The sequence below is a fragment of the Nematocida homosporus genome (assembly GCF_024244095.1).
Source record: "Nematocida homosporus strain JUm1504 chromosome Unknown 4559, whole genome shotgun sequence".
NCBI classification, from domain to species: Eukaryota; Fungi; Microsporidia; genus Nematocida; species Nematocida homosporus.
The window spans coordinates 1-20,935 of record NW_026250638.1 but is presented as its reverse complement, the minus strand read 5'-3'; the positions used below and the strand labels follow the sequence as shown (position 1 = coordinate 20,935).

The 20,935-nt window shown below is 41.7% G+C and overlaps 14 protein-coding genes across 14 annotated transcripts; 2 read left to right on the top strand and 12 right to left on the bottom strand.

Annotated features, from left to right (window-relative positions):
- Nucleotides 1-128: 128 nt before the first annotated feature.
- On the bottom strand, nucleotides 129-695 carry NEHOM01_2134 (uncharacterized protein; the record flags this gene model as incomplete). The annotated part of the gene is made up of 1 exon (XM_051491012.1): nucleotides 129-695. The coding sequence occupies one exon, from the start codon at nucleotides 693-695 to the stop codon at nucleotides 129-131; it is 567 nt and encodes a 188-aa protein (XP_051346972.1).
- A 245-nt stretch (nucleotides 696-940) lies between these two features.
- Nucleotides 941-1,405, bottom strand: NEHOM01_2133 (uncharacterized protein; the record flags this gene model as incomplete). The annotated part of the gene is made up of 1 exon (XM_051491011.1): nucleotides 941-1,405. The coding sequence occupies one exon, from the start codon at nucleotides 1,403-1,405 to the stop codon at nucleotides 941-943; it is 465 nt and encodes a 154-aa protein (XP_051346971.1).
- Nucleotides 1,406-1,713: 308 nt separating this feature from the next.
- Nucleotides 1,714-2,676, bottom strand: NEHOM01_2132 (uncharacterized protein; the record flags this gene model as incomplete). Its single annotated transcript, XM_051491010.1, has 1 exon — nucleotides 1,714-2,676. The coding sequence occupies one exon, from the start codon at nucleotides 2,674-2,676 to the stop codon at nucleotides 1,714-1,716; it is 963 nt and encodes a 320-aa protein (XP_051346970.1).
- Nucleotides 2,677-4,117: 1,441 nt separating this feature from the next.
- NEHOM01_2131 (uncharacterized protein) lies at nucleotides 4,118-4,429 on the bottom strand (the record flags this gene model as incomplete). Its single annotated transcript, XM_051491009.1, has 1 exon — nucleotides 4,118-4,429. One exon carries the CDS (start codon nucleotides 4,427-4,429, stop codon nucleotides 4,118-4,120), a length of 312 nt encoding a protein of 103 aa, XP_051346969.1.
- A 472-nt stretch (nucleotides 4,430-4,901) lies between these two features.
- Nucleotides 4,902-5,615, top strand: NEHOM01_2130 (uncharacterized protein; the record flags this gene model as incomplete). Its single annotated transcript, XM_051491008.1, has 1 exon — nucleotides 4,902-5,615. One exon carries the CDS (start codon nucleotides 4,902-4,904, stop codon nucleotides 5,613-5,615), a length of 714 nt encoding a protein of 237 aa, XP_051346968.1.
- Nucleotides 5,616-5,739: 124 nt separating this feature from the next.
- Nucleotides 5,740-5,943, top strand: NEHOM01_2121 (uncharacterized protein; the record flags this gene model as incomplete). Its single annotated transcript, XM_051490999.1, has 1 exon — nucleotides 5,740-5,943. One exon carries the CDS (start codon nucleotides 5,740-5,742, stop codon nucleotides 5,941-5,943), a length of 204 nt encoding a protein of 67 aa, XP_051346959.1.
- A 236-nt stretch (nucleotides 5,944-6,179) lies between these two features.
- Nucleotides 6,180-7,550, bottom strand: NEHOM01_2129 (uncharacterized protein; the record flags this gene model as incomplete). The annotated part of the gene is made up of 1 exon (XM_051491007.1): nucleotides 6,180-7,550. One exon carries the CDS (start codon nucleotides 7,548-7,550, stop codon nucleotides 6,180-6,182), a length of 1,371 nt encoding a protein of 456 aa, XP_051346967.1.
- A 535-nt stretch (nucleotides 7,551-8,085) lies between these two features.
- NEHOM01_2128 (uncharacterized protein) lies at nucleotides 8,086-9,762 on the bottom strand (the record flags this gene model as incomplete). The annotated part of the gene is made up of 1 exon (XM_051491006.1): nucleotides 8,086-9,762. One exon carries the CDS (start codon nucleotides 9,760-9,762, stop codon nucleotides 8,086-8,088), a length of 1,677 nt encoding a protein of 558 aa, XP_051346966.1.
- Nucleotides 9,763-9,875: 113 nt separating this feature from the next.
- Nucleotides 9,876-11,540, bottom strand: NEHOM01_2127 (uncharacterized protein; the record flags this gene model as incomplete). The annotated part of the gene is made up of 1 exon (XM_051491005.1): nucleotides 9,876-11,540. One exon carries the CDS (start codon nucleotides 11,538-11,540, stop codon nucleotides 9,876-9,878), a length of 1,665 nt encoding a protein of 554 aa, XP_051346965.1.
- Nucleotides 11,541-12,020: 480 nt separating this feature from the next.
- Nucleotides 12,021-13,838, bottom strand: NEHOM01_2126 (uncharacterized protein; the record flags this gene model as incomplete). The annotated part of the gene is made up of 1 exon (XM_051491004.1): nucleotides 12,021-13,838. The coding sequence occupies one exon, from the start codon at nucleotides 13,836-13,838 to the stop codon at nucleotides 12,021-12,023; it is 1,818 nt and encodes a 605-aa protein (XP_051346964.1).
- Nucleotides 13,839-14,651: 813 nt separating this feature from the next.
- NEHOM01_2125 (uncharacterized protein) lies at nucleotides 14,652-15,836 on the bottom strand (the record flags this gene model as incomplete). Its single annotated transcript, XM_051491003.1, has 1 exon — nucleotides 14,652-15,836. One exon carries the CDS (start codon nucleotides 15,834-15,836, stop codon nucleotides 14,652-14,654), a length of 1,185 nt encoding a protein of 394 aa, XP_051346963.1.
- A 535-nt stretch (nucleotides 15,837-16,371) lies between these two features.
- On the bottom strand, nucleotides 16,372-17,598 carry NEHOM01_2124 (uncharacterized protein; the record flags this gene model as incomplete). Its single annotated transcript, XM_051491002.1, has 1 exon — nucleotides 16,372-17,598. The coding sequence occupies one exon, from the start codon at nucleotides 17,596-17,598 to the stop codon at nucleotides 16,372-16,374; it is 1,227 nt and encodes a 408-aa protein (XP_051346962.1).
- A 754-nt stretch (nucleotides 17,599-18,352) lies between these two features.
- Nucleotides 18,353-19,123, bottom strand: NEHOM01_2123 (uncharacterized protein; the record flags this gene model as incomplete). The annotated part of the gene is made up of 1 exon (XM_051491001.1): nucleotides 18,353-19,123. The coding sequence occupies one exon, from the start codon at nucleotides 19,121-19,123 to the stop codon at nucleotides 18,353-18,355; it is 771 nt and encodes a 256-aa protein (XP_051346961.1).
- A 121-nt stretch (nucleotides 19,124-19,244) lies between these two features.
- On the bottom strand, nucleotides 19,245-20,126 carry NEHOM01_2122 (uncharacterized protein; the record flags this gene model as incomplete). The annotated part of the gene is made up of 1 exon (XM_051491000.1): nucleotides 19,245-20,126. The coding sequence occupies one exon, from the start codon at nucleotides 20,124-20,126 to the stop codon at nucleotides 19,245-19,247; it is 882 nt and encodes a 293-aa protein (XP_051346960.1).
- Between the last annotated feature and the right edge of the window lie 809 nt (nucleotides 20,127-20,935).

Genomic DNA, 20,935 nt, shown 5'->3' with positions numbered 1-20,935 from the left:
TTTGATTTGTTTGATTGAACCCCTGCAAGCTTTACTTACAAGATTTCATCTTCACTCAACTTGTGTCAATTTACTCAAGTCATTCACTCAACCCAATACTAACTCAATCCATTTCACTGCACATCAATCTACCCAACACAACCCAACACAATAAAACCTTCTCTTAATTCTAAATCTCTGTACGTCTGGATGACTAATTCGAGAATATCTCTCCAGTACTCGATGGTATTTGTCGTGTGCATTTGTAAAAGAGTCTTTCGGGCACTTATATCTTCTGGGAGGTTCTTGAGCAAGTACGCCTGGCTAGCCAGTGTCTGCTTGGCCAGAAGGCTTTCGTCTGGCTGGAGCTGGCCGCACAAATTTACTACTACTCGAGGCATGGCTAGGATGCGCAGCAGCAGAAGAAGCAACTTAAAGGATGCCTGACCATACTCCAAGCATAGGCCATGAACAGCTATGGGCGCCTGGCTTGTGATCCTTTGTAGGAGAGTCAACCCCTCGAAACATCTGTTGTACTCGCTTTCTTTCCACGACCTAGGAATAATAATGGGTTGGGTTCGGTTGTATTGAATTGGCATGTCTGCTGGTTCACTACTTAGTGCCATTTTCTCTAGATTAAGCATAAGAATCCACTGGAGAGTATTGTCTTGGGTTTGGTGGGGCAACCAGGTGTGGTCAGCTGGGTCATTAATCATCTGTAGGAGCTGCAGTTGTGCGACTATTGGCTTGACTTCAGATGGTACTCGTACGGGTGCTATTGGTGTAGGTGCTATTGGTGTAGGTGATGGTGTAGGCAGTACGGGTGCTATTGGAGTGGGTGCTATTGGTGTAGTTAGTGGTGTTGGCAGTACAGGTGCTATTGGTGTAGGTGGTGGTGTAGTTAGTGGTGTTGGCAGTACAGGTGCTATTGGAGTAGTTAGTGGTGTTGGCAGTACAGGTGCTATTGGTGTAGGTGATGGTGTAGGTGATGGTGNGTTGGCAGTACGGGTGCTATTGGAGTAGGTGGTGTAGTTAGTGGTGTTGGCAGTACGGGTTCTATTGGAGTAGGTGGTGTAGTTAGTGGTGTAGGCAGTACGGGTGCTATTGGAGTAGGTGGCGGTGTAGGCAGTACGGGTGCTATTGGTGTAGGTGGCGGTGTAGTTGGTGATGTGGGTGTGGGTGGATTGTTCTCTTCTACTTGAATTGCGGAATCTACTCGGTCTACTTCCATGCGCCCACTCGCCTGGCCTATTGGGTTAGGGAGAGAAGACTCTGGCTGTTCTGGCTGTTCTGCATCACTACAGGTCACTTTCATATTCAGCTGCCACAAACAATACACTGCAGATGCTAACCCAAGACTAACTAACAGAGCACCAGCCCAAAGATAAGATCTCTTAACTCGTATTGCTTTTAAGAATCTGAACATGCGATTTTTTCTATCTCTTCTATCCTTTTAATTTGTTATCTCACTGTTCCTTGATCATTTTGATCTTTTCAAACTCAAACCCAACCCAATCTGACTATCTCACTCTTCTCTCCCACAAACCATCCTAACCCAACCCAACCTAAACCCACTTTAATATTGCACACATAACCCAACACCAATACCAATACCAACTCCTATTTCTTATCTCTAAATTCTCTTAAATTTCAAAGACAATATTCACTAACTCAACCCAATACCAAACCAAACCATCATAATACTAACTAGACTTTTATTAAGTTGAGTTGGCATTAGGCGACACTAGTGGATAAGATTAGTAGTGGGTTAGTATCGTAGTGTTCTATGATCAACTCACGGAAAGCGTTCCAAAACACACCATTACATGAAGTATCGACATTAATAACAAACTTTCTCCTTTTCAGCTCCGTGGGGATGTCCTTCAGTAAAGGCCTAAACCTATCTATTAATTTCACATCAAGCGGGGATATACTCTTGTCCAGCCAGTCTATTATGATTGTAGGACTAATCGTAATCCGCAGTAGAAAGAATAGCAGCTCAAGTTGGCCTAGCATCCCATTTTCCGTTGATTGTCCGAAAATCATCATCTGATCCGGACTAGTGATCTTTTTCAGGGGCTTTAAGACTTCTAGATACTTTTGGTAGATTGTCAATTCCTCACTTGGCTCAGTACTAGTTAGGTTGAAAGTTAGTTTGGGAGCTGGGGGAATACAAAAACTGGTAGTTCCTACTTTCACTGCCTGTCTGTTATACATGGTGGCGACTTCATATACGCCCGGCATTCCTCTCAAACTATACAAATAGTCTGCTAGTTCCACGATCTGCATGTCTTCTATCATTTGTATTTGATCCTTCTTTGAATTCATCTCAAGAATACAGCCTATGGAGCCATCTGGATTACGAGATTCTATCAATTGGTCTCCTATCAAAGGCTGAACCATTATACCCAACAAGTCCAAACAAGCAGTTATTGCTTTCCTCATAATGGGTATTTGGTGTTCTGGGATTTCGCTATTGAAGCCAACTAGGCCATATAAATGCAAATTATCCATTTCTACGCGTGAATTATCTTCTAAGGATGTTTGAGCTAAACGAGACCATAATTTGACACCCGGTGATAACTCCATTCCATCTAAGCTAGCACTGCTATCTATACTACTACCCAATACCACACCAAACCACACCATAACACAACAAAGCCACGCTAATACTAACTTCAAACTCATTTCGAACATTCCTTTTTCTTATCTTTGCATTTTATTAAATTTCAAAAGCAACCATCACTAACCCAATAATCCACCCCCATAAATCCATACCAATCCAGCATACAATCAAGTTGACACTAACCCATTACTCATTGAACTAACTCAACTCAACCCAACCTAACTAACTCACTGGACACAACCGGCACCAACAAGGAATCTGTGGAAAGGTTATTCTTGTGTTTCGCCAAGACCCAACTCTTAACTGAAGCCGATTTGGCGACTATTATCCGTTGGGTGGGATACCGATTTAAAGACATACTAGCCCTGCACTTAATAAAGGCTGAGTTGTCAGAAGAAGAGCAAAAGACCATAATCAAGCGCAACTACTGGATTCGTACTCAGCCATCACTTAAAACCATCCAAATAAGCAACACTCAACCCAATACTAAAGCCAGCCATATTCAGCTAGTACTCAAGCCATATCACACTCGTCTGCTCTTGAGTGTCTCGCTTGTTCCCCCTAAAACCATTAAAGTGCCATTGCCATTGCTGGATCTGCTTGTCAAACACATTAACGCACCCAACGACACCCTTACCAAACTCAAACAACTCAACACGAATGACACACCCAAACAAGTTAACTGTGAGTACAAGAACAAAGATACACAACTTGATAAACTTAGCTGTTTATACTGCCAAAAAACCCTCTATACCCCTCAAACTCAAACTCAAGCCAAAGGCAACAACTCAGATGGCAAACAACCCACCCAAACAGCAACTAGCCTATACAAATTCACTACACTCTGCTATTTCCCCTGTGAACACTTTTTATGCGATCTGTGTGCAGATCAGAAGCTCAACTACAAATGCTCAGTCTGTCTAAACTCGCTTCCATCTGAGGAAATTGTACCCTTATCTCCAGCTCAAATTATCCTTGTCAATGATCACACTGAAAACACGGCAACTGCTCACAACTGGCTCAAAAACATGGAATTTCCAGACGAATACATCTACTTCTGCGTATCTCATAAAGACATGGCTGGTTTAGACCGCGATGGCTCTATGTCAGCCATTATCGCCCCCTTCTATTCAATTCATATCATTTAATGCTATCTAACTTAAATAAACATCATAGCCCAACCATCTAGCAATGCTTTGTCCAACCCAATACTAACCCAACACCAACCCAATTCAGGCCAATTTAACAATAAGTTACTTGATAGTAATACAACAAAAAGATCTCTTCATTTTACCCACCTCATCATTCCTTTGTCTTTCCATCTTCATTTAACTCACCACACCACACCATATCTTGACTTAACCCAATCTAACCCAATCTAAAACCAATTCAATATCACATTCTAAAACTAAAACATAACCCTTCTCTTTTCAAAATTACTCACCTTGAATTGGGTTAGTATTGGGTTTAGTTTTTAATCCAAATCTAACTGAATATTAACTGAATGCTAACTCAATTCAGTATCTCCTTCAACCTCTTTTTGAACCGTGGCGAGAAGGCGTTCTGTAGCAACTTTGCACGGAAGGTAGGATAGATCTGCCTTACATTCTCGGCAGTCAGTACTTTCATTCCCAATAAGCAGGAATTCATGTTGTCCTCCTCTAACCCAGGGAAGACCTGTGAGTCCTTCTCCACGGGAATATCAATCTCCTCCATGGCTTCTATCCATAGGGCGTTCAGAACATTGCTGCAGAGTTCCCGTTTATGCAAAAGACACTCGTACACAGGAATTCGCTTGGATGACAGCACCTGCGTAAGAGGCATGCCGCCAGTACAGCCCGCAACCAGCTCGCTTTTTAGTAAGAAGTATTCGAAAGCTTCGGGTGAGAGATTCTCGTACGACACCAGCCGAACTGTTCTATTGATGCTTGCAAGATTAGTTTGCTGCACTCCATCATCTCCTATTGTGATACGAGTCTTTTGGAGAATCTCTTGGACTATATCCTCGCGTGATGCCTCGTCTGCTTCTGGTTTCAGTGACTGCAGGCTTTCCTGAGACGAGCGGCGATACTTTTGACGCCTTGCCTCCTCAAGTTTGGCCTCCTTGTAAAGATCAAGCTGGTTCACCAGGAATGTGATGGGAGTTGTTAATATGACATAAATGTCACAAATCAGTTCGTACCAAAGGATGAAGATAGTTGGCCATACTAAACAAGATCTTATTTGTCTTTGATGGTATTATCAGGAGATTATAAAGTATAAATAAAGATGAAATCAACAAATATATTGTAATTTCATGGTTCGACCAATACAAGTAGGAAATAATGGGGAAGATAGTCCAGGTTTTCGTGGGATTGATGGCTGTGAACTTGATGACAGTCAAAGGAAGGATATTCGCGAGATAGTAGTACCTGCTTTCGAGAGAATTACCGTGAAAGAGGAGTCGGGACAATTCAGATTTGCTGAAAAAGTAATCAAGACGTACTCCGAGGTATGGAGTCGGATTACGGTTCCTGACAGGCTGCAATACATTTATATGGGAATGTATCAAGGACAGAGACCAGAGAATAAGGAATTTCTAAAGGAGTTAGAAACATTGGAGGCTAGCGTGAGAGCGGAGACTGTGGAGATGCAATCAAATTGGGAAGAAGTCCGAAGAAGACTTCTGGAGGTGTTCGAAAGACATAAGAAGGTGAAGATTATACGGAATAGGATAATCCCGTGGAACTCGGGAACGGCGTGGGATTGGGTTGCGAAAATGTGCATACGAGTGCAATTAGGACAACACACGTGGAAAGAACTCATACAATACTTGAATGGACATCCGAAATTCATTGGATTGGTAAACGATGTGAAGGAAGGAAATATTCGAGAATTAATGGACATTGCTAGTCAGGTGGATGAGTGGGATAAAGAAAGTAAGAAGGAAAGACAACCTATGAGAACATCAAAGAAGACAGTTAGATGTTACACGTGCAACAAAGTAGGACACTTAAGTAAAGACTGCTGATCTAAGAAGGATCGTATGGGAAATGGCCAGAAGAATGCGCAGGAGGTTGATAAATTCATTGGAAGCACAAGGATTCTTAGAGAAGACTAAGCCATCGGAATGGTTAAGTCCTTTATCATTGCAGATGAAACCATCAGGTAAATGGAGATTGTGTGCTGACTTAAGGAAACTGAATGGCATGACGGAACAGGATAACTATCCGATTCCAGACATACAGTATTTGACAGATCATATCAGAGGAAAGAAGATATTCAGTAAACTGGATATCAAGGATGGATTCTATAGGATTCAGGAAAGATATCTCAATGACATTGAGGCCTTTATATGAACAGACGAACAAAGGAGCAGTGTTCAGATGGACTGAAGAATAAGATAAGACGTACAAGGAAGCGAAAAGAAAGTTGATAGAAGCTTTGTGGCTCGACCAAGATAAGTAATTCCAACACCAAACATCAACCTAATAGCTTTAATTTGACCTTAACTAACCATTAGTGCACGAAAAAGTGTGTTTTACCACACCCACACCCTCGCCCAACCACACCCTCGCCCAATACTAACCCGAATCTAACTCTTTTGCAGATTATAGGTTGTTTTGATTAACCCAAGAAAAGAATTCCAGAGTTTACGCTGGCTGCCGTTGATAATAAAACTATTCGGTCGTTGTTTCAGAGCGTGCGGACACTTACTTATCAAAGACTTAACAGTATTCAAACTAATGGGGGTGTCTTTCCGAGCTCGGGTAGTCCATTCAAATTTAAGGTGCGGTACGTCCATAACCCTTAGCAGGAGCAACACTAATTCAATTGTTTCCTTGTTGTACTCCACATCACTCCCCATGATGTGCATTGGAATGGAACTCTTAATCTTTTGTAACTTCTTTAGACTCTCAAGACATTGCCGGCAGTCGTTCTTGTTCTTGTTTTGCAGTATCTGAACGAGGTGGTCGGATTTTGAATCATCGTGGCCCATTTTAATGATCGATGCCGCGTTCAGTGTTAACACCCATTTTACTTGGCCTGTCTTGGAAGAACTTTCCCAGGAGTGCTCCGATGGCTCGGCGATCACGGCCATCTCTTGCAACCTAGTGATTAAGTCTGGGTCAGGCATAGTATTGTCATGGGTTTGTGTTTGTGTTGCATTAGATTGTGTTGCAATAGCTTGTGATTCTGTGGTTTGAGATGTACCTGTTTGGGTTTCAATAGTTTGTGATTCTGTGGTTTGTGTTGCAATAGCTTGTGATTCTGTGGTTTGAGATGTACCTGTTTGGGTTTCAATAGTTTGTGATTCTGTGGTTTGTGTTGCAATAGCTTGTGTTGCAGTAGTTTGAGATTCGGTGGTTTGAGATGTGCCAGTTTGAGATTCTGTGGTTTGTGTTGCATTAGATTGTGTTGCAATAGCTTGTGATTCTGCGGTTTGAGATGTGCCAGTTTGTGTTGCAATAGTTTGTGATTCGGTGGTTTGAGATGTGCCAGTTTGAGATTCTGTGGTTTGTGTTGGATTAGATTGTGTTGCAATAGCTTGTGATTCTGTGGTTTGTGTTGCACTAGTTTGTGATTCTGCGGTTTGAGATGTACCTGTTTGAGATGTACCTGTTTGAGATGTACCTGTTTGAGATGTAATAGTTTGAGATGTACTAGTTTGAGATGTACCAATTTGAGATGTACCTGTTTGTGTTGCAATAGTTTGAGTTTTTGGTGCGGGCTTGGGCCGTGCTGCTTTACTGTGCCCTGCTTCGGAGATCACATCTACTTTCAGGTTAACGGTGTTTGGCTGATTCTCGTCAAAACCAGATGTTTCTATCGTCTTTGAGTAATTATCGGCTAGTTTATCAGACAAATACACAATCCCAAGACTAAGGGCCCCTAGAACACAACAAAAACAAACAAAAAGACCATAGCGCCGCTTCCACAAGTATATCGAACAATTGTCTATCATGAAAATTTACTATCTCAGAAAAATCTCAATAAGCCCTATCTATCAAATTGATCTGGTTAGTGTGATGTATGAAATATATTAGATTTGGTTTGGGTTGGATTGGATTGGTAGTCGAGTAGATTTTATTGATGTCAGTTTGCTTCCTGAATGCTTCTAAAAGTTCTTGTTTTTATGGCTAAATAGTGCTTTGGCATAAAGCTAGCTATAGTACCCAATACCAACCCAACACCAACACACACTTAACTAATACCAACCCAAACTTAATTAATACATACTCTATTAAAGATATTCTTTGAGATAAGTAGTGTCATTTATTAAGTAAATGCGGTTGAGTTGGAATAAGATGACGTCATATTAAGTTAGTGTAGTGTGGTGTCCGTGCCATCCCCGCACATCTTTAGGAGGCTCTCGAGATATCTCTACTTTTAGACGAGTAAGTACAGAATTCGCACAGAACTATATCAGAACTAGAAATGGCTCAGACTCGCATACTAACTCAATACCAACTCAATACTAACTCAATACCAACTCAATACTAACCTGAATGAGGATTTGTCTCTTGTTGAGTATGTTTGGATGAGAGGTCGTTATCCTCCCCTGGGGCACAATCGATAGCTGTGTTGCTTGGATATAGGGACTCAAGGAGTCTGACCATGTCGTCGGTTTCCTCTTGAGCGCATACAAGTGCCCTTTCTAACAGGTGAAAATGCTCTACTTCATATTGGGTTAGTATTGCCGGTCGAACCGATGGATCAAAATCAAAATGCTTGCTTAGGTCGATAAGAGCTTTTTGATAGGCTTTCAAGTTACTAGCAAAAAGTGGTGTGCTGTGAGGCATTGAATTTCTTTGGTTCTTGAAAGACCCAAAATTCGACTGAAAGCATTTTATCGCCGCTGGTAGATCGGATCTCTTCTTAATCGCGTCATTCAAATGTTTACTAACATTTTGTCCGGCTTCAAACATCAACTCTTCTTTTTTGAGCAGTTTAACCTCAGGGGAATTCAAAAACTCCTGTAACTCCATCTGCTGCTTGCCATGGTTATAATGGGCATAAATCTGTCCATTGCGCATTGTAGCCCAATCCAGCCCTAGAATTGTGTTGAGATGCATTATGGCCGGCAGGGCTATTGACGTCCAGTAGCTATCCGCCGACGGCAATTCAATTGAGTCTTGAGGTTCAGTTGGCTCCACATTTATGCTGAAAGCCTTGATCTTCCAATTCTTGATGGTAACATCCATTACCACCATGACCTTGTTGTTACTCGGCTCTTTAAACCCAATTTGCATCTGGCTCTTTCCTAGGCAGAAGTTGTGTGTTTTAAAGATGCTACGCAGTGACTCTGTCCACATGTTTGAATGAATCACAAGAGTTTTAATCTTAGCGCGTTTCATTAAGAAAGGATCTACTGTCGCATGCGGCGTGTATATCACCAGCTTATCTAATTGCAGAGCTTTGCCCTGGATGATCTTGGGATTGATACTGCATAAATCAATTTCGAATATACTTTGATTCAACACTACTATAGCAAGAATTAGGGTTTGGGAATGAATCAGCTCAGAGAGATGGTTGAAGTTAGCTTTTTTAACTTCGCTGTTGACTTTCTCTATCAACCAGTATATCTCTTGAAACTTCTGGTAAGATGTGCCGAGTTGATTATGGGCAAAATGTTTGGCGTCTTGCAGGTTATCATTTTTCATGCCGGTCACGGCGGGATTGATACCCAATAGGAAAGAATTATTAGCAAATAGATGGGCCTTTTGAAACAACTCGTTGCTTTCTTCGAGGGTCATATTCTTCTCGTTCAGATTATCGCGCCATTCAACTATCAATCCAACAGAACACGATAATTTTGAATCTGAAAAATACATATCAATGGTCTTCTTAATATCGTTTTCTAATGTAGCAGGGGGCCGCTTTTCCACAAGTTGCAGATAAATCAAACGATAGTTCTTGGTCTCGCTCTTGTTCAGTATGCTTGCACTTTGCATCTTAGCACTGGCTGTTTTGATTGTTAAGCAATTCGAATGGTTGATAACTTGGTCCCACTCACTAAGCTCTTCAATTCGCGCATAAGCTTTTCTGGCACCCAATACTTCTCCTTCGGCGGCCTTGGTCATCCCAAATAACCCAGTAACACAGATTTGCACTAAAAACATCCACGCGACTACACATAACATCTTATCTCTAATTTCAAAACAAAAAACATTCATTTTTAGACAAATTTAATCAGTATAATACCATTACCACGTGCTGCACTAAACAGTACGTTGATCTACGCGAGCTCGATCCACTAATAAACCAACTAATTCAGCGCAATTTAATACTAACCCAACACTAACCCAAATAAGTAGTTTGTCATTTTGGTAAGTGTTTGGCGACAATCCTGCGTGTCCATATCCCAGCCCGACTCTTCCATACTAACCGTGTTAGATTTGGGGGAGTGAGAAAGAAGGGCTCGGATTAGATAACTTACATACACAAGCTTATTCATCAGCCGAAAAGCTGCCAACGGCGCTTGGTTTGGGCTAAACGCATTTTGGCTGGCTATACTGGACATAATCTTCATTAGTTTAATTGTGCACATCATATAAATCGTGAGGGGTGAAATATCAAAAGACAGATTAGTTGGCGTGTACCCCTGGAGCTGCCCAAAATACTTCCGGTCAAGTGCCATCACACTAGCAAGCTCGGCAAGCGCCCTACCCGCACCCAGCTCGTGAGAAACAATACGGTGTATGCCTAGCCCAACATCGCGCCCATAGTTTTTCAGCGCATTTAGGCGATTGATAGTCCATTCTTGGCTATACTGCAAGTATATGTCTTTAATATCAGCACTCAACTTGCTCTGCATAAATCCAGCGAAGTCCATTGTGTAGTCCATCAAACCTATCTTCACTAAATAGCCGCTTTGACCCCAATCCAGCCCAATGATCTGAACTAGTTGGCTTATAATAGCGAAGAATATAGAAATCAACGACGCCGGTAAGGCCCATCCACCTAGTCCTCCAACCTTAATCCCAGTGATTTTTTGAATGTGCAGACACGAGATCCTAACCTCAACAATCAACTCTATACCACTCCAATTACTTGAATCTGTCTCTTTGCTCTCTACTCGAAGTAACTCCAGCCCAAGAGTCAGTTCTGGCCTAACAAAAACCTTCTGCAACGACTCATACCAGTCGGCCACACAAATATCAAGAACAGAAATGAAGCCAAGCTTGTCTGTGTGAATGGATTCTATTTGGGTAAAAGGCATATGCAGTAGAAGAAGCGATAGTGAATGAGCTGCCGAAATCTTTAAACACGACCACTTCGACAGGTGCAAGTCAATCGTTTCAATCGTATTGTCCAGGATAATTATGCCTAGAACTTGGGTTTGGCGATGAGTTGTTTTTGCCCAGTAGCTAAGTTCTCTTTTCTGTGTCTGCTCTTCGCTGTTGCCCCTTACCATCCAGTATGTTTCCAGGAATCTTTTCCGGTTGTGCCGGAGGATCTTTTTGGTGGTTACTTCGCTGATACTCTCCTTCTTTTGTCCTTCTACTAGCGAATTTACTAGCACCAAGAATGATTTCTTCGCGCGCATGCAGGTATTGCTAAACAGTTGGTTCCATTCCTTATTAGTTGCTTTGGTATGGCTCACTGAATCGCACCATTCAACCACTAGTCCTACGATTCCATTCTTAGAGTCTTTTTCAGCCAAGGCTTCATTAAGTCTATTTATAGCGCCCTTTATCACATCCATCGCGGTAGTGCTTTTCTTAAACTGCACCCATATCAAAGAAGAAGCCTGTGTTTTTGTGTGGTTGGCTCCTACATAGCGCAGATTGGCACTGGTTATTCTTATTGAAACATGCTCTTCTCGGTCTTCAAAAAGATTGCACTGTCCGATAATCATTGCTATTCGAGGACAGACCCTTTTTCCAGCGGCCAAGCCAACTAATTCAGTCCACACGAGGACCAAAACAAAAGCCACATTAATGCATCTCATCTTATCTTTATTTTTTATCTAATTTAGACTTTAATCTAGATAGAAAAGACCATATAAATTACAACAACCCAGTTCTATATTTCCTTTTTTGGCAATTGTGCATTACCGAGCCATGCCCGTGCTGAAAAGTGGCCTTTCAGCCAGTAATACTAACTGTAGTGCTGTCATACGACCACTACTCATTTTTCACAACAATCAACCTGATCGCTACTTAGTACAGGATGCTTTAATCAAAGCAATTTTGCCTATCTAATAACATCATCCCATCTCACTCACAACCACATTTATCTAATAAAAAGTATCGGTGCTCATATCAAAGAATGTCTTTAATGGAATAGTGTTGAGCGGGTTTGATTTTATTGCCTTAAACATGGCGCCTTATTGCCTCTGTTGCATTAGTTGGTTGGTGTGCTATTGAATTAAGCTTGAGATTACCCATAACAATCGCTCTTAAATGATGCTAACCACTCTTAAACAATACTAATCCGAGCTTTCATTGTATCCCTTGGCCACTTCCTCGCTCGGTTTTTTACACAACTCACCGGTCAGAGGCGCTTGTCTTGTCTGCACCCTTGCTTTGGCGGCAATATCAATAAGTTTTGTGTAGTACTGGTGCATATTAGTGTCCCAGCTCGGCTCATGTAAAAGACATGCGTCAACTTGACCGGCATAAGAAAGAAGAGCGAGAGAAACTTGGCTTATATACACACCCATGCATAATATCTCTACTAATTCCGGCCCGTGCGGTATGGAAGAATCAGCATCGGGTTCGCTAAGTTTGAAGAACAACGAATCGAGTCGATGTATAGTTGATAGCTGATGATGTCTAATCTCGAGGATGTAGACAGAAAGAAACTGTGGACAAATCCACGAACTAATCTCTTGGAGCTCTTGGTAGCGGAACGCTAATGGTCGAAAATATGCATCAAATAACACCCTAGGTTCGCTAGGCATATCAGGGCATGGACCAAGCAGATCTATTCGATTGCCATGGAATAGCTGAGTGTGCATTATGTAATTACACTGTCTTAAGAAGTATAATCTACTTGCAACCCAAGCAGTACTGTAGTTCTTGTGGCTTTCTTTGAGTGCTTCTTGCCACACGAGTGGTTGCTCCTTCTGATTGATTTGTAGCTGGCACTTCCCATCGCCTGCCCGGCTCAACCCAATAATCAGCATTAAATGTGTTAGTATCGAGGAAATAGCATTGCTATCTTCTATTTTGGCAGCAGCACTGCCCTCACCTGTAATATTGACCTCGATTTTTTGAATCAGCTGGCATGATATGTCCACATTGACTAATAACACATGATCACACAGGTCGTTGAGTCTCTCCTCCCAAATACTCAATTGCAACCTTTCTAATCCCTGGACTAGTACTGGTGTTTTAAAGATTTGTTGCAAAGACTCTTGCCAGTCCTGGGCATGAACCTCGAGAGTCGTGATAAAAATAGGCCCGATCCAATCAACATCCCCAATCTTAGCATGTGGCGTGTACAGTACTAGTCGTTGCAAACAATAAGCAACAAGGGGCTTCTTTAGGAATTGCTCGGTCTGTGTCAATTTAATCTTCTCAATATTCATATCCAGGACCACAAGGGTTACTGTTTGTGTATATATATCGATTGTTTCGAACAGGTATTTAAGGTCTACTTGAACTCCCTGGTACAATTTAGTCTCTTCGATCAGCCAGTATGTTTCTAGAAACCTTGTTTTCTCCTCTTTTAATACTTCTTTAGTTATCAGCTGAAGATTATTCAAGTCTTCTTTGTCATTATGGGGTGTTGGCGCTAATGGCGGATTCAATAGAAGTAAGAAGGAGCCATGACCACTCACTCGAGCCTTTTTAAAGAGCTCGTTGCAATGTGATATTCTCAGCCTGAAAGAGGCTACAAAGTCGCACCACTCGACCACTAGCCCGTTCAAATGAAAGTCAGGGTTGTCGCAGCCGAAATAACCGGCAATGTGGTTAATCATCTCTCTTTCCTCATCCTTATCAACACAGCCCCTCTTAATTTGCACCCAAATCAAAAACATCCATCTAACTCCTCCTTTTTTTATCGCCTTTCCAAGCGTCAATAAGGAAATGGCCGTCCGAATTGAATAAAGCTTTTCGTTATTAACAACAATCCCATAGTAGTCGATCTTATCGATTTGCACGTAATTATCTTCTCCTTTAACCAGTCCAAACCAGCCTAGATATACTAAAACCACTGTAGCTATCCATTTGCTACCTTCCCGATATCTCATTTCAGATCTACTAACCCAAAAAGACTTTAAACTAAGCTGAGAGATCATTAAGATATCTCAAAATGGTTTTGCCTTGTTTAATACACAACTAATTTGACACCACCAACCCAATCCTAATCCATTCCACCCCAACTTAACCCCATTCCACCCCAATCTTAACTCAATACTAACTCAATACTAACCCAATAATCTTATCTTTTGTTGGAGTAAGATTGAATTAAACAGCTACTAACCCGATAATAACATAATAGCATAATTTAAAACTCAAAACCAAACCCAGCAAATTCGAAATCCGCTGCCATTGCATCATAATTTTATTTCACGGTTAATACTAACTTGTACCAACTTGTACCAACTTATACCAACTTATACCAACTTGATACCAACACAATAGAATGGGGGTGGATACTCTGAGTACCGCACTAACCCAAGATAGTGTCTTTGTTTCTATAAACCAAATCCATAACGCAGATTTAGACAAAACCATAAAGCTTGCTGGGTTGTATTGAGTTGGTATGGGGTTAGTATCCGGTTAGCATCGGATCATCCCACGATAGCACTACTGCTATCATAATACCAACCCAACCCAATACTAACCCAACCCAAATCAATATAGATAGAAGATATAGATGTGACAGGTTGGTGCAAACAAATCATTTATTACTTAGTATTGGTTGGAGTATAATGGCATGGAGGCCATCAGTCTGGGTATGGATACATTGTGAGGATTGGGCTAGCACTGAATGCTAGCTAAATCAATACTGGTAAAGACTTGTCTTATTCTGTTTCATCAGGTCCAAGAGCATTACTGGCCAGTATGGCCTTTGGCAGACTCTTGTATTCCTTGGCTTTTTACAACACTTACTCGTAATTGTTGAACTCATCGGTTTTGATTTCACCATTGATTCGCACAACTGGAATGCGGCCTTTGGTGCTAGCCATTCCCATGTTCGTGATCATATCATTGAGCATAGGGAAAATAGTATCTTGGGACAGCGCGGCAGATCCATCATCAATGTTTGTTCCGACCACATTGATTGTCTCAATCCAATCACTGGATTTGTTCAGATCTGTCTCAGCAGTTACTGCCATGTCAACACCTTTTTCGTGGATGTTTACCTTGACCTCGTTGAACTCAAGCATAGGCGACCTTTCTCGATTGCAGATTACATCAAGTGTTCCTTCCCAATTGTAAATTGATATCTCAAATGTTCCACAACGGAAATTGGGTATTACGGAAAGGAAATTGGTTTGAGCATGGGGCATGTGGATAGCCAGGCGGTTTAGAGAAAAGAGGCGGCCCTCGTATCCTAACTCAAACATGTCAAAGTCAAAGTTGTCGAGCTTCTGGTTAGAAACTGCGATGTCAACTTGCGAGAAGAAGCCGTGGGGCAAAACGTACAAAAGCGATCCAAGGTTTGGTATCTTGACGTTTGCTTTGTTTCTCACTAGACAGTATAAATTAGGGAAACGTTCGTTGATATCAAATAGCAGGTCTTCAAGGAATAGTTTGGCGTTAGTCACCTCATCTGATTCACGTGGCACAATGTCTTCTGAACTGTGCTGTAATGGGCAGTCCACTAAAAGCATGAAGGAGTGTCTGCTTTGAACCCGTGCCTCAACAAGTCTTGAGTTCCAGGTGTCTAAAGACTCTTCCCTATTGAACTCATCGCACCACTCGATTACGAGAGAACCAAGGATCAAAGGATCCTCTGGCAGCATAGCAATGACTAAATTAATTCGATCAAGAATCTCCCTTAAGTTTAACTCATCAACTGTAGCACTTTTCTTGACCTGCAGCCAAAGGTAAGGACAATCAGAAGGTAAATCTCTTGTCTCATCTTCATTCGCTTCCAACTTACCAGTAACAACACGCATAGAGTATGCATCGTTGCCATAAATCTTCTCAACATCACCAACTTTCTCGATCTGGGTAAACGCAGGCTTGTCTCCACTCACACCTTTAACAGTACCCCGGACCAGATCAACTAATCCAAGGCAGACAAATACTAATCCAAATACTAACTTGGCACTTCTTAACATCATGTATAATGGGCAAGCACACTTCTTAAATACTTAAACCAGGGACAAATTACGTCTTAATGTTACCTATTTCGACCGGTAATTCATTTATGCCTAATTATTAGGTTATTCTTGGAAGGGACGAATATCGCATCTTGTATCATAGCCTAATAAGGGCATATACAGGCCCCAAAAGATTCCATTCAAACTCTATGCTATCGCATACTTCAATAAATCTAAAAAGCATCCAGTCTGATTATGTCTTGGTAGAAGTACCACCAACCCAACACCAACCTCTTAGCACTAACACGATAATAAACCTACCATCATAATACTAACCCAACCCAATACAGTTGCAATATAAAACAAGAGATAATAATGTAGACCTAAAGTAGTTCTTTAATTTCAAGCACTAATACTAACCCAATAAACGCTAGTCAATTAGAACGCAGTCACAACACCAGCTAGCTTGTTTTTAGTTGAGTGTTTCTGGCCGAACGAGTCTTTTCTTCTCACAATACCCACCAGATACTAACTTCTCATGATAGAAGATAGCTGCTTAAGAATGACCACCACTCATGGCACTACTGTCCTCCCCAGCATTCCCACTCGAATCAACACTGTTCAGATAAGTCATGAATTCGTCAGTTTTGTCATTTTTGCTATTACGATCGAAGTCCTCGGGGTCGTCACCACAGCAAACCAACACCTTTGACTTCACATTGTTATTATCACCCACGTTTAGTTTCTGTCGGATCTCTTTGAGTACTTCAAAAATAGCTTTATCATCTATGTCTTGTTCCTGAGTTAAACCTTTCCACGCCACATCAAAGGAATCAATGTAATTTATGTCATCAACAGAGGTCTTTTTGATAAGCACTGTAAATCTGAAATCTTTCGTCTCGACGGTCAACATAAGCTCAATGAATGGTACGCAGGCCCCAGAAAAGTTTAATAGGCTTTTAGCCATACCATCCCACCCTTTATAGTCTATTATTAGTTGCGCAATTTTAAGATTTCTATTTAGGTTGGGGTTTTCCATTATCTCTACATTAGGCCAGTAGACATACAGCAGGCTCAGATCCATTATACTGCTACTCGAATAGTTTGCCGTATTGAAAGCGATGCGTTTAATTTTGCTGCTATCAACCACGACAGTAACTATGGTGAATGACACATCATAGACTATAGCAGAAATCGCCCCGACGTTTATATCAAAGTCCTTGGGTGCAGGAGTCTTCACCAGCCAATAGAGGCGTATAAAGTAATTCGTATCTCCCAGGAACACACAATCCAGCAGCGGCTCATAGCCCGTGTGGTTATTATAGTGTAATGGGCAGTCCACTAAAACCGCAAGACTGTGCTTGGCCCGAACCCGCGCCTCACTAAGCCTTGAATTCCAGAAGCTCAAATCCAGCTTCGAGTTTATCTCATCGCGCCATTCGATTATAATAGAAAGAGGAGTAGATCCATCATATGCCGGGTTCATTTTCGCCTTGTCAAATAGCTCATCGAGGGTTTGTCTGACTTTACATTCAAACTCACGCCCTTTCGCAACCTGCATCAAAATGAAGGTTCGGTTAACGGCATTTCCCTCGAGAATTATAGAATCAGTAACAACGTGAAGATGGTAGGAGTCTTCTATGCTCGTCGTATCTGCCAACTTCATCGTCATCGAATCGATTTGAGTAAAATCAGGCTCGCCTTGAGTAGAGTTAGGCGACTCTTCACTTGCTTCTTCAGCCGTGCCTCGAGTCAGACTAAATAATCCCACACATGCAAGCATAAATCTAAATAACAACTTAGTATTCCGCATCTTAGTTACAATTTTAAGTCATAAAAGAAGTATTTATAGTGCTAGAAGCCATCAAAATCATGTGCACAAGTGAATCACTGATTACTATGGAGTATGAAAGTCGAAGATTGGGTTAAGAACAAAATTTGAATCTGAATTTTTGATAATTCAATATTATTTGTTACTTTTGGAATACCAATTGTCCGAATACTAACCCCATAGACAATGGATTGGGCAATAAAGTCTTTTGATTGCATGATACAAATAAGTCTTATTTGTTGAATAGAACCGGCCCGCAACTGTTACATGAGAATATACGTGGTCCCTTTCTATTCGAACGTTCCTACTCCGTTGTAATTTTGCCATGGAAGCTTCGCGGCAGCCTAGTCTAGCAAATGAAAAACATGGGCGTTGATAGGCCAACCCAATACTAACACGACTCAATTGCGTCGAAGATATCTTTTTGCTTGGTTGAGCATGTTCTTTCATGCAATGGCTGCTTCTATACCATCTACAGCTTATTAGGCATTGAGTTAGTGTTGGGTTGAGTTGGGTTGAGTTGTGTTGGGTTTGGTTGTGTTGGGTTTGGTTGTGTTGGGTGCAATCTTACTATTTGGGTAGTATTGGCCTTTCACAACTCTTCCCAGGATTGTGGCTTTCGCAAAACCGCGCAGCAAATCGTGCTGCTATTAACTACAGCCTAGATATACGAAGACTAAAGGCCTGTTAGTATTTATTTGTCGGCTTATTCACCTGTATACATGCCATACTGCTCAATGTATGCCGGTTGAAGAACTCCAACAATTCCGGTCAACGCCATGGAAAACAACCTTTCGCCGGTAGCATATTTTCGTACATGAGACTCGGTCTTTCTGCGATACCGATGGGCATTGCCAACTATCTGCTTGGAAATGCTTTTTAGAACTGGGTGGTTCTTGCAAGCACCAATTAGTCTGGTATCCGCATACAGTGCACTATTGCCAACATCGATCGCTTCTTTACTCACCAGAACTTGCAATCCTCTAAGAGGAACAATCATGCCAAAATCAACATACACCCCCGCAGTTTCAGGCGGACTAATGCTTTCATCCACGAAAATACCTCCAAAATGCCGAAGCAATTCATACTTCAAGACGTCCTCGGCACTGCCATAGCACTTCTCTTCGCACAATTGATGGAATAGTGCCGCATTATTTTCAGCAAACACACTGTCCACGTTGGGAGTATGCTCGGTCCAGACATGGTGTTCAAACCCCATTTCCGCACAGTATGCGCCCCAATTCCCACTTAGATCTCTATTTTCATCGATGTCCTCGCCCAATCTGATCTCATGGATAATTCTCGGGATTGCTCGTTTGAAGTATTTTCGATCCTCGGGATTCATGATTGGGTTAATGGGAGTAAGCCGAAATGCCATATTCCGACACTCCTTATCCTTTGGCACAAGACTCGCATTTAGTCCACTCCAGCTTAACAAAACAAATATCAACCCTAGTCTAAACCAACCTCTCAGCATGTTACTATACACAAAACCACCCAGATAATACTAACTCAATACTACCTCGACCTGGCTCTAGACCATCTAAGCATTAAACTGAATTTGGCTTAGTATTAGGCTGAAAAAGGATAAAAGAGGACTAATCAGTGCAGATCTGGGCTAATAGCAGTGCACTAGCTGATTTAGTGGCCGGGTTAGCTGTTTGTTTCAACGGCTGAGGGATTCGGGCCCAAATATTCCAGTAGTGGCAATAACGAGCGGAAAAGGTGTTAAACGGCCCAAACAAGACACTGTTAAAGAAGAATGGCCCGGTGATGTATGAAGGATTGTTGGTATGTGTGGCGGCAGTAAAGGACATATAGTTTTGGTAGATTTGGTTAACCGCCGCTTTGATGCGGGGGTCTTGTTTAGGCGTGAAAATAAACGGATTAGCGACAAAGAGGCCTATTGTTCCAGTATTGCGCATAGTATTCTCGGTGACGACCGAAAGACCTGTATCGGGGAAGCATTCAAAGAGGGAAACCAGCTCGCCACAGTAAGTAGGTGGCTGCATATCACAATCCACATAAAGCCCACCATACTCCTTGAGAATCTCGTATCGCAAAACATCAGAGGCTGCACAGAAGATTCTCCGGTTCAAAAGATGGCGAATTAGGGCAACATTGCGCGGCTTGGCAAACCGTTTGTAGGCCTCTTCGCTGCTCTCAGACCAAAACATGTACTTCCATTTGAACTTTTGACAGTACTCCAGCCATCTAGGCAAAGTTCCCAGCCGGTCCAGTCGGTCTCGCTTGCCAAACCAGATCAGATGGACAATCTTCGGCACAGGCTTCTCTAGGTATAGTCTGTGCTTCTCAATACTAACGGGGTCGAAACACTCAGGTCTGGCATCCAAGCAGCGAATGCGTGGGTCTAACTCTTGCTTATCTGGCAAGGCCGGCGATTCAGCCCACACAAAATCAATACTAATCAGAACGACCAGCCAGGCACTAATCCAGCAGCACTTTATCAAACCTTTCATTCGTGAACAAGACATTGATAGGACACAGAGGTCTTGTGTCTACAATATATATTGTATTGGGTTAGTATTGGGACAAATTGCATCCAAACACCCTATTGCGGCCTAGATCAGCCTGCTTAGTGGGTTAGTATTAATTTAAGATTGGGTTGGGTTGAGTTTAGATTGGGTTAAGTTGTGTTGTTTATTACGTTGATTTGTGGCCTACCTATCTATCTATACTAACCCAATACCAACTTAACTTAACCTAATACCAACTAAATCTAGCGAGATAATATCATTAAATAGTTGTTGATTTATTGCCATATTATGAGTCCATACTCGATATTCCTTACTTTAAGACACTTTTCAAGTCACTACTACCTTTATTATACCCTAATTATATCATAAATTGATATTTTGATTTTGGGTGAAATTTGAACAGGGGGGTCAAAAATAAAAAGACAAATTCCAGGCCCAGGAATTTTGATTTTTTCCTTTTTAGATCGCAATTTTACTCCCAAAACGGAGATTTCCCTTATAAGGAAAATTTCCAAAGTATAAATATAGAGAGAATTTGAGGTCCGTGGCACTGCGAGAGACTCATGACTAGTAACTCTATAACATGTACTATGTTATCGAACACTCAGTAGTGTCCACCTGTCCCTTAGTTAGTTTGTCCATTAGTTAGTTGTCCCTTAGTTGGTTGTCCCATATTCCTTGCTGTACGTAAGCATAAAAGTCCTAACTAAACTGCAGTACTGCTGCAGCACTTGCGATTGGCGTCAAGTAGTCCCATAGTCATCCGAAAATGACTTTATAGTTTAATATCT